Raw genomic sequence first — 13989 nt, forward strand, 5'->3', positions numbered from 1 at the left:
TATTGATAAGCGATTGTGTATTCACAGTACACAATCCAACTGGCCTGCTGTGGGAATGTGTTTATCAAAAAGCTCATCTGATGCTTGCCTATCCGCATGTTCTTCATTCCTTTACAAATTCTTCTACCTTTACCATTTTATCTCGCCGCACGTGTCGATGAACATACCTACTTAAATTAAATTACTAACTTATTGATATTCGAAAAAAACTTTAGTTGCAAAAAACCTGGAATCCAATTTACACCTTTTGAAATTTCAAGGGCATAAGTCACTTCGAATAAGCACGCTTAATTTTGAATTGTAAGTGCGATTCATAGATTTCTCCAGAATCATACACTTGCTCATTGTTTACTTAAGTTCATGAATGCTGTTTCAAAGGTTATCGTATGCATTTTTTTCCATTCGATCATAAAAATACATCTTCATTAACGTCGAACATCAATATGCAAATCATCTACCGGATTTTTCATTTTGCCATACTGTCAGAAATGGGCGTGCTGACACATATCAGTCGAAAGCCTATCATCATACTGGTGGATAATATTGGTACTCGATCAACTCATCGTCTTGCAGAAGCATATCATTAGTTAATGTTTCAATTTAGTGATAGCTTTTGCAGTTGATCGATCGATGAGGTCCAGTGGGTATAAAAGTCTGTCCTACTTTCGAGATTGGAATTGTAAGTTGAAGTCGCGATCATCATGAAGCTACAAATTTTGGCGTTTTACGTTTTTCTTGAGTTTGCTAACGCTTTGGTAAAAATATTTTTAAGTGATAAATTAAAAAATCCTCAAGGTTTAAGTGATTTTTTCTGATTCGACAGCGTAGCAATCTGACCATGTTCACAAACTGCCGGGATATTGATCTGGAGTACGAAAAGGCCTCGGTTTCGATCAGTAACGTGCAGTACGATCGTGATGAAGATGGCGTGTGTAGTGCGATGCACGTGGAGTACAACATTCATGCTAGCAGCAATGATGATGCTTTCGAGCTGATCCTGACCAGCTTCCAGTGCCCTCTGGGAACCGTTGGAATTTGTTCGGACAATCCGCAGGAATTCATAGAACCGATGCACTGTGATCGCTTCCATTCGGACGAATCTGGTCCCTGGTTCATGATGGCCAATGCCATGAGCAATGGAGATCGATGTGGACGTTTGGAGGTTGTAATTTCTACAACTTGCAAAAAAAAATCAAAATTAGCGATACTTTTTTAAACTTCGTATAGTCTTTAAAATTTTGTTTAACGACTTCTGTGTTTTTTTCTCACAGGGTAAATTCAACCTGGACACGGCCATCCTGAAGTTGAGCTACCTGGACAAATACATCGACATGGGCAAGGGATCGTATCGGGTTCGGATGTTGTTCCACGTGCCCAACACCGACAGAGCCATCATCAATATGAAAGGATGCTGCGAGATGGATTTTGACGTTATTGATTAACGAAGCAAATCTTGAGCAATGGAAATCCTATACTGATTGTATATAACGATCTCATGAAACGCTATGATTTAAGATTATTCTTTAACGAACACGAACATTGATGTAGCCACACATTAAAACGCCATTTTGTTTAGAAGGGCGCATTTGCAATACATTACCATTTTTTTTTTTGGGAAAACGAAAGAAACTTTTTTATTTTTTTTCTTCCAAAAATAAATTTTGAAAAAGATTTGAATCTGATTCAAACCTAGCTCTGATTTCCTCTGAGACTCAAATTGCAGTTTCAGATTTTAAATTCAGATTCATTTTTTTCTTGGATTTTCATCCTGTTGGATGACTCATCCCTATAGGTGGATTCAGATTCAGGTTTCAGATTCAGATTTTAGATTCAGATTGTAGATTCAGATTTCCGATTCAGATTAGGATTTGATATTCGGCCTCATTGGTGAAAAGGTATGTCCTTTTTAGTAAGAACATCTCAAGATTTTGAAAAATTTCATAGACGGAAATGAAAGATGGTCAAAATGAGCGGGTAGAATTTATTTAGAAGCATTAATCATCACAAACCCAATTTTGGATGATCAGCACGGGCTAACTACTATGGAGTGGAAGGCACAGATAGAGTTTTAGAAGTGTCCGGGATTTGGGGGGCCTTGGCCACGGCCGTTTCCAACATAAAATTTTCCCCTTCGTCGGTTAGTATCCTAGTTTTTTTTTATATAAAACGAATTATGCGAACTGAATTGTGTCTGAAGATTATGTACAGTATAAGAAAGAGCGTTGATCGCTCAATCTATTCGAAATAAGTCATTCGATTCTTAGCCACTAGTGAAAGTGGAGGCATTTTTAAGCAGTTTTAATTCTTTCTGAACTTGCGTTATTGCGTGGGTTATTGACGAAATAAAATTTTTCACGTTCGCTTTCACGAGAAGTGTAAATGGGCCTTAAAAAATCAACTCAATCGAATAAAAGCTCTAAAATTCAGAATTTGGTGCAAATTTCAACGATTCATTGTGTTGCATGTTTCACATTTAATTGGTTGATTTTAATAACAGTAACCGTTATACTTGTAACCTTTTGTCCCAGTTGTGTTAAGTTGAAAAATATGATTGAAGTTTCAATTTCTTTCAAAATTGACACCATTTTTATCACATTTTGTTAAACAGCTTGGATTTTTCTTCGTGTATATATACAATTCTTCTTCTTCTTCTTCTTTCTACTGCTGGACCGCCTGCTGTTTGGGCCGCAGTCCAAGGGGGGGAAGGGCCAGTGGCAAAGACTATATGCCCTGTTTCCATTAATTTTACGGATTAAAGGTCGATATTTGCTTTGCGTACAAAATCTGCGATTTGCTTGTAGAGCGTGATGTTTTTTGATTTGAAGAGGTCCTGGATATTAGCATATTTGCCATCAAAGTCGTACTGTGATCTCAAAGCTGTGAACCTGAGACATTCCATTATAACATGATTAGCGGTTTCTGGTTTAGAGCAGTTGTCACAGTTTGCATCGTCTACAATTTTCATTCTTGCTAACCAATATTTGGAAAAATCGTGAGTGGCCATCAAACGATTTAGGAGACGAATATCACGCCCGTTCATCTCTTGTCCTATGAACCAAGGTGTTTTTGAAAACACAGGTTGGAGGGAATGGAAAATTTTTCCTTTGTCCTCAGAATATGAGTTGTACCAACTTTTTGTTTTTTCGTCCAAGGTACGTTTAAAGAAAATCATGCTATCTTTCAACATAAGGTAGTTTTCGTATATGTTAGCCGAATGAAGGCCGTGCTTGGCCAGACCATCTGCTATTTCATTGCCACTAATAGAAACGTGACTGGGGATCCACTGTATAGCAACTTGATATAGGGAACAGATACGAAGGATTTCAATCAAAATTTTTTCGTCTTCTTTTGATTCCTGAGCCGTTTGCAGCATAATACATGACGCCTTGGAGTCGGTATAGATAACAGAACGGACCAACGATCTTTCTTCAATCACACGTGTGGCCTCTCTAATAGCGATTAGTTCCGCCGAAGTGATACTCGTTTCTTTACTCAGTGCCATGGACAGACGATATTTTGCTGATTCAAAATACACGCCTATGGAGCACTTTAAGCCATCCTTGGAAGCATCCGTGAATATCCGCCCTCTTCCAATATTTCTGCCATTCATGACAAACAAGGCCAATTGTTTTGCCTTTGCCGGGTTCGTATTTTGTTTAGCCGTTAATAGCCCTTCCAATTCCGGAAAAATTTCCACAGGTTGCAATATTTCTGAGCGAATAACGGGTTGAATACGATCGAAGACTTCTTTATGGGTCCAGTACGTCTGTTCTAAATACGAGAACTTTTTCCAGCGATCCCTATCTTCTGGTAACTGAACACTTTTTAACTGATCGGCTACCACATTGTTTCGAGAAAAATGTCTGCATATTTCCTTGCAGGCCACGAACTCTTGACGCAGAGCTACGGGCTCTTGGCCACTGAGAGCGACGATTATGTTTCTTGGAGTGGATTTCGTTAGTCCAGTAACCTTTCTCAGGCACTGATTGTTGAGTACAGCCATTGTGTTACGGTTTGTGATACTGGAATTGTTATATACGGAGCTGTTCATTTCCATAGTGGATCTAAAGAGTGCCATGTGTATTTTGAGCATTGATTGGGGGTGGGCGCCATGCTTGATCCCACTGAGAACCTTTACCATGTTAAGACGATCTTGTACTTTAGACCTCAGCTCTTTGATGTGTATTCCAAAGCTCAGAAAACGGTCGAAGACTACACCCAGGTACTTATGACTTCTCACAGTTTCCAATTTGGTGCCGTTAACAGAAATGTTAAGCTCTTTAACACCATGCTGAAATAGTAGCGCTTTCGTTTTATCCGGGTTGATGGAAAAGTTCAGTGACTCTGCTATATTATTGAACGTACTTAGATAAGTCTGTCCCAGATCGTTGAGAGCATCGATATTTTTTGCCCGAATCAGGATGCCAAAATCGTCAGCGTATTGTACCAATGCAACTTCCGTATTTATATTCCTGTGCAGATCGATGGTGTAGATGTTAAACAGAGTGGGAGACAAAACATCACCTTGCGGGAGTCCGTTGTTTATAGTTCTCATAATGGTTTTGCTATTTGTGTGAAAGATAATTTGTCGATTGCTCAAGAAGGAAATTGTCCATTGAAATATATCTTGGGGAATTCCAATCCTCTGCAGGATTTCTTCGAGTTTATCCAGCATGACTGCATTAAATGCGTTGGACAAATCAATACAGATTAGTGCTGTTAGAAAATTTAGTCTTTTACTTTGTTTGATCCAATTTAGTACATAGTTTACACAAGTATTGGTTGACATATTTTTACGGAAGCCAAAAGAGGTATCTGGTAGTATTCGCTTCTTGTCAAGAAACCTCTGAAGACGCTCTAGAACAGCTGAGTTTGCTAGCTTTGTGATGGCTGGTACGAGGGAAATCGGCCTTTTTCCTGCAATTGTACTTTGATCGCGCCCTGGCTTGGGTATCGCAATCACTTTGATAATTTTCAAGCTCTTGTCGATGGTACTCTTTCTCCACATGTCGTTCAGAAGGAAAATTAATTTTTCTGTATGCCCTGCGTTAAGATGTTCCAACAATTCGTATGAAAGGTTATCTTCCCCTGGGGCCGATGACTTTTTCTTTTTACCCAAAATCCTGTACCAGTTTTCTTTATCCAATAAGTTTTCTGTAGTTATGATCAGAGGGTTTTCATAGTGTTTAGGGTCATGTGGACCAAAATGAACGTCTAGGAATTGTTCAGCCAAAGACTCATCATCATTCATTATGTTGTTTTCTTTCTTAAACACTTTTTTACCAGTTAGACGTCCAACTTTCATCCAGAGCTCTTTGGAACTGACGAAAGGACCAATTTCATTAGGGAAATCTTCCAACTTCTTGCGAATTTCTTCCCTTTTTCTTTTCTGAAAAGCTGCAGCTTTCCTCTTAAATTCAATCAAATTCTCAATCGTTGAAAATCTGTTGTACTTTTTTCTAGCTTCCGTTTTTTCCTTCCAAGCCTCATCAACACTGTCAGACCACCAAAATTTTGGCGTTCTTTTAGATGTCATCCGATTCTGTTTTCGTATTGATCTGACGTTTTTTGTTAAATCGCTGACGTTATTAATTTGCGAGGGATCGAGTTCGGATAATTGCTTTGCAATTTTCGTCTTGTTGTAAAAAAATTGCTTCTGAACTGGTACTTTTGTTACCCAGAGTATTTCTAAACACATGTGATCACTGGCTATACCATGATCTAGTACTCTCCAATTTACCATACTTTTCATATTTGCAGAACACATAGTGACGTCTATGGCACTTGAACGCCTGTTAAGCTGAGCCGGTATGAAGGTTTTACTACCATCATTCAGCAAAAGAAGTCTGCTACTATTGATTGCGTCTAATAATTTCTCTCCTTTAGAGTCACATATGTCATCTCCCCATTCTGTATGGTGGGCATTAAAATCGCCCCCGATAATAACTTTATTGAACTGATCAAGGCTGGATAAGATTGATTGGATATCCATCTCAAATTCGCTTGTAGAAACTGAGGGACTGATATACACGGAGCATAAAATCAAATCTATTTTGGCAATTCTTATTCTGACAACTTGAGTTGACGATGATAAGTTTTGTAATTGGGTAAGTTTGCTGTAGTTGTAAGAGTTTTTCAGCAAAATTCCAGATCCGCCGTAGTTATCTCCTCTAGAGTGAGGTATAAAATGGTATCCCGATACGTTATATTTGTTAGTCTGTTCAAAGAGCTCATTCGTCCATGTTTCCGAAAGAATTGCTGCAGTGAAATCTCCCCCTGAGAGGACCCTATGGATTTCGATCTTATTTTTGTGGAAACTTTGTACATTAGCTTGCAGTATTTTAAAACCATTAAATTCATCAGCCATGATTTGAACTAATTTATAAAAAAGGGAACTCTTTCTCTTTTTGTTTGTTTTTATTTTATTTTTGACTGAGTACCACCGAATTAGCAAGGTTAAAATGTTTCTTGGTACAGTTGTTAAACAAATCCTTGATTTGTTCTTGCGGCCCCAAAAGACCGATGAACTCGGTATAAAATGACATCATTTTTTCCTGGAATGTTCGTTCAAATGATATTTGCGATTCTCTTACCTCGTTTGACCAGCGTTCTTTGTCGTCCACTTTCCATTTATTTTGAAGTCCCGAGCCAAGACTGGTACTACCATCATTGCGGATGATATTATCCCGCTCTTAGGTGACGATTTCTGCCATGGTTTGCTTAGCAGGATTTTCAAAACGGGCTCTCTTACCTTTCTGTATAGATGGGCTTGGATCCTTGTAAAGCTTTACGGCTGGTTGAATCGATTTCCGTTCCTGGTTTGTGGTTATCCATTGCTCCCGCAAGGGGTCTCTCCAACGATAGTTCCCTTGCGTCATGCTTGCGAAACTCTCGGCAGGTGTAGGAAATTCTGCGGCATCCTGCAGTGGAGCATACAAATTCTGAGTGACCGTTGAAACTTGTTCTCTGGCTTCTGCATATGTCCAATTTCGCTTGGACATTAACATTTTGATGTTCTGTTGTCTCTTTTTTTCTGGGCAGGCTATGTCAGTAGAACTGTGTCCCAAACTACGACAGTTTGCACACTTGATCGGATTATGGCAATTTTCGAAGTCTTCTTTATTATCATGCTGTTCCGCGCATTTGTCGCATCGTTTGGCTCCCCTACAGTTCTGGGTGTTGTGGCCAAATCTCAGACATTTTTGACATAATAATACGCTTGGAGTAAATGGCCTAACCTTGGCAGGGCACCCAAAGATTCTGACAGCGTCTGGCAACTGCTGGGCTCGAAAAGTTATGCGAATTTTATTAATAGGTATTTTTTCCTTACCTCTGTGCATTCGATCTATATCTAGGATCGGAACATCACTTTCCGTGTCTTCCTTTATCTCGCCAACATCCAAGTTAGTTGGTATCCCAGTCACAATTCCCGTAATACATACCAAATGCTTTGGTATGTAGGCTTTGTACTCGCCACCCAATTTGTTGATTTCTTCGACAAGACTATTTGCTTTGTTGTAGCTGCTCAGAAACACTATAATTTTCTGCCGACTCACATATTTCATGTCAATGACGAAATTTTTGAAGGGGCTCATTTTCCTCAAGGCACTTCCCAAAGCAAATTTATTAATTTGAGATGTTTTTTCGTTTGACCCACTGCGTATCTCGAAAAATACTCGATACGGTCCGGAATCCGTAACCGTGTAATTGAAATTCGAAAATTCTCGTTTTTTGCTAACCAGCTCCGTCGCACTTGCTCCTTCCTCCATTGTCGTTTCCTGGATAATTTTCCTAATCGCACCAGTCGGTCTCGTATTCAAATCCGGCGGATCCGGAAGCTGCGTATCGCCAGCCATAGCTTAACCTCACTTTCGCATACGAACTAAAGCGTCCTTTCGCTCCCGCACCAATTTTCACAATTGATCACAATTTGCTCCTCTAATACTTCCCGAAACTCGTTCACGATTACCACACGCCGATAGTTCTCGATAATTTATACAGTAGAACACTTTTTCCGACTAATCGATTTAAAAATTCAAATTTTCTTTACGCGTGGAAAAAAAGACCTCCGATGCGCATACACGTTAAATTCGAAAAAAAGATATATACAATTCAGTGTATGTATACAATTCAAAACGGAACAAACATTTGAGATGATGATTTTTATCAGTGTCAGTTCAAACTCCCTGGGCTAAACATTTGCGAGCGCGCGCGAAATTTCAAAATAAAAGTGCTTATCGCTGTGATTTTTATCGCGGTTCCTTAATTATATTTTAAATCCTGTAGTGACCGTAGTGCCTTAAATCAGTTATCTAACTTATGCTGAAGATATTTGGGTTTTACGGAATGTCCAACAATGATAGTAAAACCGAACAGGAATCGATTGAAATCGACGAACTGGAACAGCTGTTACTGGAAGCGGAAGCAGAAGAAAAACCGGTTCTGAACAGCGTACAATCCATATCACTGACTCAGTCAAGTGGTTCCGCCAGTAGTGTCAAGGCGGTGGTAAGACCTACGGTTGTTTCCTTGGAAGGGTCTACTTTTTTGAAAGAGCTGAATGGAAGCAACATACCGGTGACAAATGTTCCGACATTGAAGAAAGGATCAAGTGCCGTCCACAGCGGCGATACGGATTCATCGGACGACGAGGAAACACGAAATTTCCTAGAAAGAAAGTATGACGAGTATGGTCGGGGGATCAACGCGTTACTGAAGCAGAAGGAAGAGGAACGAGTTGATTTGCAAATTTCTAACTTCATTGATAGAACCTTGAAACAGGCGGAACGTAACGTCAGTAAAATAAGCGGAGTCAAGTCGGTTGTGAATAGTAAAAAAGAACCTCCTAAGGAAGATATCAAACCATTTCCGGGTACCGTCAATGTCGCGCTGCCAACTCCAGCCAAAACAGAAATTCCAGATGTCTTTAAAACCGGAGTCTATACAGATCCTGTTTTTGGGATCAGGATTGTTCATCCACTCATTTCAAGTACCGTGCTTCAGCAACGTATGGAGGGACGTAAACCTATTTCAATGACTAAAATAAAGTACCATATCGAGCACGGCAATCTTAAAGATGATTGGGCTATTGCCGGGGTAGTTCTAAGCAAAAGTCCTACCAAAACGACATCCAAAGGTGGTCAATTTGCTATTTGGAAATTAAGTGATCTGCATGGTGACATCAAAACCATAAGCCTATTTCTGTTTTCGCAAGCGTACAAGGACCTTTGGAAAACGGCCGAAGGAATGGTGATCGCCATCCTCAATCCGGGAGTGTTGGAGCGCAATGAAGATCGAAATGTTGAGGCAGTTCTTTCAATTGACAAATCTGCCAAAGTTATGATTCTGGGCCAATCGCGAGATAAGGGCATTTGTCGGAGTCGGAAGAAGAACGGTGAAAGATGCACGGCTGTAGTCAATTTGGGGAAGTGTGAATATTGCGTTTACCACGTGAAGCAGGAATACAACAAAGCTTCCAGTCGAGGTGGCCTAACATCTTCGACAGCTGGCCGAGGGTTGCAGGAACTGAGGAACAAAGTTCTGGGGAAAAATGAAGTAAACTTTTTTTTTGGTAATCATAATACAATTTTAAAACAATTTTATATTCCAGGTTTTCTATGGTGGGCAAAGTTTTTCTGCAGTCAAAGCTACCAAAAATCCAAAACAAGTCGAAAAGGACAAGCACCGCATGATGACCTTGTCCGAGTACTATCAATCGCCTTTCCAAGGGCAGCAGCAATCGACTCAAACACCCACAAGTGTTCCAGCCTACCGGCAACAACAAGCAAGTAAAACGGCCACAGCTCAATCGAAAGCTTCGGCAGCTCGATTGGAAATAAATGTTAAGCAACGCGAAAAGGACGTTGAACGTCTCAAACAACTTGGTCTGGCTGAGCCATCTTCTTCAAGTGCTGCAGTAGCTGCACCTAAGTCTACTCCGAGTGGAAGTATTGCTAAAGTGGAGGCAAGTCCCGCACCCAAACTCTCCGTTCCAAATGGGTTCGAAAGTAAAAAGTTCAGTTTGGAAGCGAAACCTCGCCTTAGCACCGGAAACTTCGTGATCGATTTGGGTTCATCTCCCAAGCAAGCTTTGCACTCTCGCAAGAAAGCTGCAGATCTGGTCAAATCAAAGCCATTGGAAAAAGCGAATCCCAACTTCATCAAATATCGTGGATCCGAAACGGGAAAGAAGCGAGCCCTTGACGAGCTAAGTCTGAATGAAGAAGTTGACGGTAATTGTAGCAAAAAGCGTAAATTAGAAGACGAAGAAAAGTCTCGCAGGGAGCGCATTCAGAAAATTATGGATGCAACCTCTTCCCATACGGATCTCATTAAAGCACACGAAGAAGAACAACAGGAAAAATACTTCAACGATCTCGAAAGGAAGGAAGCGATGGAGGAAAAAATGCTCAACACTTTTAAAATGGCCTGCAAAGCGGTCATCTGTACCCAGTGCAAGTATATAGCGTTTTCTGCCGCTGACCGCTGCAAGCAAGAACAGCACGAGCTCAAGGTTCGCGATGCCGAAAAACGATTCTTCAAATGTGGCGACTGTGGAAATAGGACGGTATCACTGCACCGAATTCCGAAGTTTAGCTGCAAAAATTGTCAGAGCTCCCGGTGGGAACGTTGCGCCATGCTGCGAGAAAAGCGTGGTCCAGAAATAGGCAACTCCCTGTCCATTCGGGGCGACGAGGAAAAGTTTCTCGGTAGCTGTGCGAATGCTGCTAATTTGAATCTGTTGGTCCCAACCGAAGATGGCAATTGAGGTATTTATTTATGATTATATTTTTGACTTTTTACAAGTTTATTACGATTATGTTGAATAAAGCACCGTATTCAAAGTGAAAATTGGAATTCGAGGAAATAAGATAGAGAACAAATTTCCTGAAATTCATTGCTGTGAAATTGAAACTAAAAAGTGTTATCCTTAAAGATACATTAATTGAAAAATATCATCCAACATAAATTAATCCAGTCAGAGTGAGTTGGAATTTTGCACATGTCAGTTTTACATTTAAACCTGATATTTTAATCATGTGTCTGAATCAGCAATATTCAGTTGGATTCAAATTCGAACCTGGGTATTCAACATGAGCCTAAATCTGAAATCTGAATTTAAATCTTTAATTCAGATTATCTTTTGATATTTCATTCAAGGTTTCGTCGATTTCTATAAAACATATCCATTTTTGTTAATATCCTAGCAGATGCTGCAAGGTACTTACTTGGGTCCACCTGTAAACTAGCAGGCAACCTGTTTCAAGTGCCCACTGAAAATATTGTAAGTAATCTGTATCTGTAGCTGGGATCCCTTGTTAAAAATACATGGAATTCTCAAAAGCGTTTAACATCGGTTTTTCTATTGGGTGTGGACTACTCAAAAATCTAATACCTTATTTAAATAAAAACGGTCAAAATAAAATTTTCTTTTTTGTACTGGGCGAATGGTTTAATTTATGTTTCATACAACCAATTTTGATCGCATACTAAAAAATAAATTCAGCAAATAAACGGGTTCACTTTCCCTTTTTCAATTCTTTAATTCTCTTCTTATGGCGCTCGATTGCTTCCTCATGCTGCTTGATGGACTCTTCGTGGAAATCCTCGTGCTTAATAAGTTGCTCCTTCAGCTTGTGCAATTGTTCCTTGCGCTACAGAAACGGAAATTTAGAAAATTTTGTATTCGAAACATTTTCAAAGGAACATTCCATTAACCTACCTTATTGTAAAAGTATTCCTCCTCGTGGGCCACTTCCATCTTGCCAAAGGAACCACCGGCATCACGAACCGATCCACCACCGCCTCCTCCCTTGCCAGCTCCTGAACCCCACTCTCCGCCACTCATCCGGGCCAACCTGTGGGTGAATGAGACATCAAATAGGTGGCGAATAAAACAAATCAACAATGCATTTTCTTTAAATATTTTAGAGAAACTAATTTAGAGGTATATGATCGTTTTTATTTGTTTTGCGTGCCTAAATACTTGTGTTGTTGATTGTCACTACCTATTTTCATAAAATTGTATTCAGTTTAAGCACTGTTTAAGTTACTTAGATTACGATCAATTGGCGACCCGAGTTCTTAGTTCGCATCCCGGTATCGGCAGTAGATTTTGGGTTCGAGCTCCATTATCGATAAAAGTGCTTCATCCAACTGGTATCACGAGGAGTAAGGTGGAGTAATTTCCTTACTAACTAACTCACTACAGATAACGTTAAATTAAAATAGTCTAAAAATAAATTTTTGCGTAGCAACAGTAATCAACTTGGAATTTTTGCAACCGCAAGAGATACAATTTCTGCACAATCGAATTTGGCGATAAGAAGATTCTTACTCTTCATCGTTTACCTACCTTCAACAGTACGAACGACACTCGACCTGAATCGATTAAAGCAACGTCATTCTTAATTATACACCTAGACATCGTTTCTCGCTTTTGGAGCTCATGTGGGATTTTCGTGTATTAGAGTTTTACAGCTTGAATAGGGTTTTCGGCTAAGTTAGTAAGATTACTTCATCAAAATTATTCATATCCATTACAATAATTGATTCAAATATCAGAAGTTTTAACACAGTGTTTTGCTATATGACATCTATCCAGAAACCTATCTGACTTTTGATATTTTCAACACTTTCGATCAATACTTCCATTGTTCTCTGTCACAAGAACATCTATGTATAATTTTACAAAAAATCGTTAAAAACCCAGCTTAGAACATACCTTGTTGCGACCGGCATGGCCCAGGTGGTTGTCTTCCGCAGGGACTGCATAGCTCTTTAGCTGAGAAGAGGTCTCTTAACGAATAACGGACTGGCTCACCACAACCGGTAACAGAGCTATCCGACCGGCTAAAAGTCTACCGAACAATGACGGCAATTATCAGCATACTCTGTAGACTCTGTACTACTCACACTTTTATGGCGTTTGTGTTGTTTGCTGTTTGGACTTGTTGATTTGCAATTTTGTCGTTTTATATGTTTGTCTTGGATTGCTTTAATTATTTTTTAACTTTTAATGGTATGATATTTGACTGTACAAAAATAAATATGTAGTAGGCAAATAAATATATAAGTTCTTTTTGTAAATTTCTACTATGATTATAATTTTAACGAGGTTATTCAATGAATAATTAATATCCATATCTACATTAGGGTGGCTCAAAGTTCACTGCCCCATCCCCTTATATTGATCCTTTTATCAAAATAACCAACTGGGCAAAATTTTATGTAGATTGGACAACTCTAAGCCGGCCCTAAAACGCCTGAAAGTTAAAAAAAAAAAATTAAAAGTAAAAATTTCCATTCAAATTTGTAAATTATTTCTGGCAACACTGTAAAAATTTCACAACTTAATTCAGGTGAAGATATTAAGCCTAGGAAGAATTTTTTAGAAGACAAAAAGTTTTGGACTAAGCGAAAATAGTTTTAGACCTTTTTGTTCTGATTTTCCAAAAAATCCTGAATTTCCCGACCGCGTGGATACGTGTGGTAGAAAGTATGGAATACTAAAGGTTAAAGATCATCATTCTTTCTAACCCGGATCAGAAAAGCCCGATTTGCGTTTGCGAGTCTCCGAAACATCTGGCGCTCACGCCTTTCACGCCAGATCTCTCTAGGAACTAGGATCCGAATCTTCAACTCAAACGTCAAATCCGTATTGTTGTACGGGTGTGAAACTTGGTGCACATATGCGGTGACGACGCGAAAACTGCAAGTTTTTGTGAATCGCTGCCTGCGGAACATCAGCTGCGCTTGGTGGCCTGGCAATTGGATCTCAAACGTTGAACTTCATCGCCGGTGTCATCAAAAGGCGCTGGAGATCGAGATTTGGGAACGTAAGTAGAGATGGATTGGGCACACGCTGCGAAGAGATGAAAACGAGATTTGCAGAAAGGCGCTTGACTGGAGTCCAGATGGGCATCGAAGAGGAGGCAGGCCCAGAAGCTCGTGGCGGCGTAGTCTAGCCGCTGAAATCCGTACAGTTGA

General features: G+C 39.7%; 3 protein-coding genes across 3 annotated transcripts; 2 read left to right on the forward strand and 1 right to left on the reverse strand.

Annotated features, from left to right (window-relative positions):
* Positions 1-570: 570 nt before the first annotated feature.
* On the forward strand, positions 571-1596 carry LOC129747407 (uncharacterized). Its single transcript, XM_055741617.1, has 3 exons — positions 571-755; positions 824-1162; positions 1272-1596. The coding sequence occupies exons 1-3, from the start codon at positions 702-704 to the stop codon at positions 1440-1442; spliced, it is 564 nt and encodes a 187-aa protein (XP_055597592.1). The 5' UTR covers positions 571-701; the 3' UTR covers positions 1443-1596.
* A 6596-nt stretch (positions 1597-8192) lies between these two features.
* LOC129747398 (protein MCM10 homolog) lies at positions 8193-10851 on the forward strand. The gene is made up of 2 exons (XM_055741602.1): positions 8193-9555; positions 9611-10851. Exons 1-2 carry the CDS (start codon positions 8320-8322, stop codon positions 10766-10768), a joined length of 2394 nt encoding a protein of 797 aa, XP_055597577.1. The 5' UTR covers positions 8193-8319; the 3' UTR covers positions 10769-10851.
* Positions 10852-11420: 569 nt separating this feature from the next.
* On the reverse strand, positions 11421-12935 carry LOC129747409 (ATPase inhibitor mai-2, mitochondrial-like). Its single transcript, XM_055741619.1, has 3 exons — positions 12725-12935; positions 11723-11858; positions 11421-11654 (listed from the first exon to the last, which is right to left on the reverse strand). The coding sequence occupies exons 1-3, from the start codon at positions 12772-12774 to the stop codon at positions 11520-11522; spliced, it is 321 nt and encodes a 106-aa protein (XP_055597594.1). The 5' UTR covers positions 12775-12935; the 3' UTR covers positions 11421-11519.
* Between the last annotated feature and the right edge of the window lie 1054 nt (positions 12936-13989).

Source organism: Uranotaenia lowii, chromosome 2, assembly GCF_029784155.1.
Source record: "Uranotaenia lowii strain MFRU-FL chromosome 2, ASM2978415v1, whole genome shotgun sequence".
Lineage (NCBI taxonomy): Eukaryota > Metazoa > Arthropoda > Insecta > Diptera > Culicidae > Uranotaenia > Uranotaenia lowii.

What these genes read in the sequence shown, in the direction of transcription:
- LOC129747407 (XM_055741617.1), top strand. Translation starts at nt 702, where the DNA reads ATGAAGCTACAAATTTTGGCGTTTTACGTTTTTCTTGAGTTTGCTAAC. An exon ending in TTGAGTTTGCTAACGCTTTG is followed by an intron (nt 756 to 823) that starts GTAAAAATATTT and finishes CTGATTCGACAG; the next exon opens with CGTAGCAATCTGACCATGTT. An exon ending in ATCGATGTGGACGTTTGGAG is followed by an intron (nt 1,163 to 1,271) that starts GTTGTAATTTCT and finishes TTTTTCTCACAG; the next exon opens with GGTAAATTCAACCTGGACAC.
- LOC129747409 (XM_055741619.1), bottom strand. Translation starts at nt 12,774, where the DNA reads ATGCAGTCCCTGCGGAAGACAACCACCTGGGCCATGCCGGTCGCAACA. An exon ending in GCCATGCCGGTCGCAACAAG is followed by an intron (nt 11,859 to 12,724) that starts GTATGTTCTAAG and finishes ATTCACCCACAG; the next exon opens with GTTGGCCCGGATGAGTGGCG. An exon ending in AGGAATACTTTTACAATAAG is followed by an intron (nt 11,655 to 11,722) that starts GTAGGTTAATGG and finishes CCGTTTCTGTAG; the next exon opens with CGCAAGGAACAATTGCACAA.
- LOC129747398 (XM_055741602.1), top strand. Translation starts at nt 8,320, where the DNA reads ATGCTGAAGATATTTGGGTTTTACGGAATGTCCAACAATGATAGTAAA. An exon ending in AAGTTCTGGGGAAAAATGAA is followed by an intron (nt 9,556 to 9,610) that starts GTAAACTTTTTT and finishes TTTATATTCCAG; the next exon opens with GTTTTCTATGGTGGGCAAAG.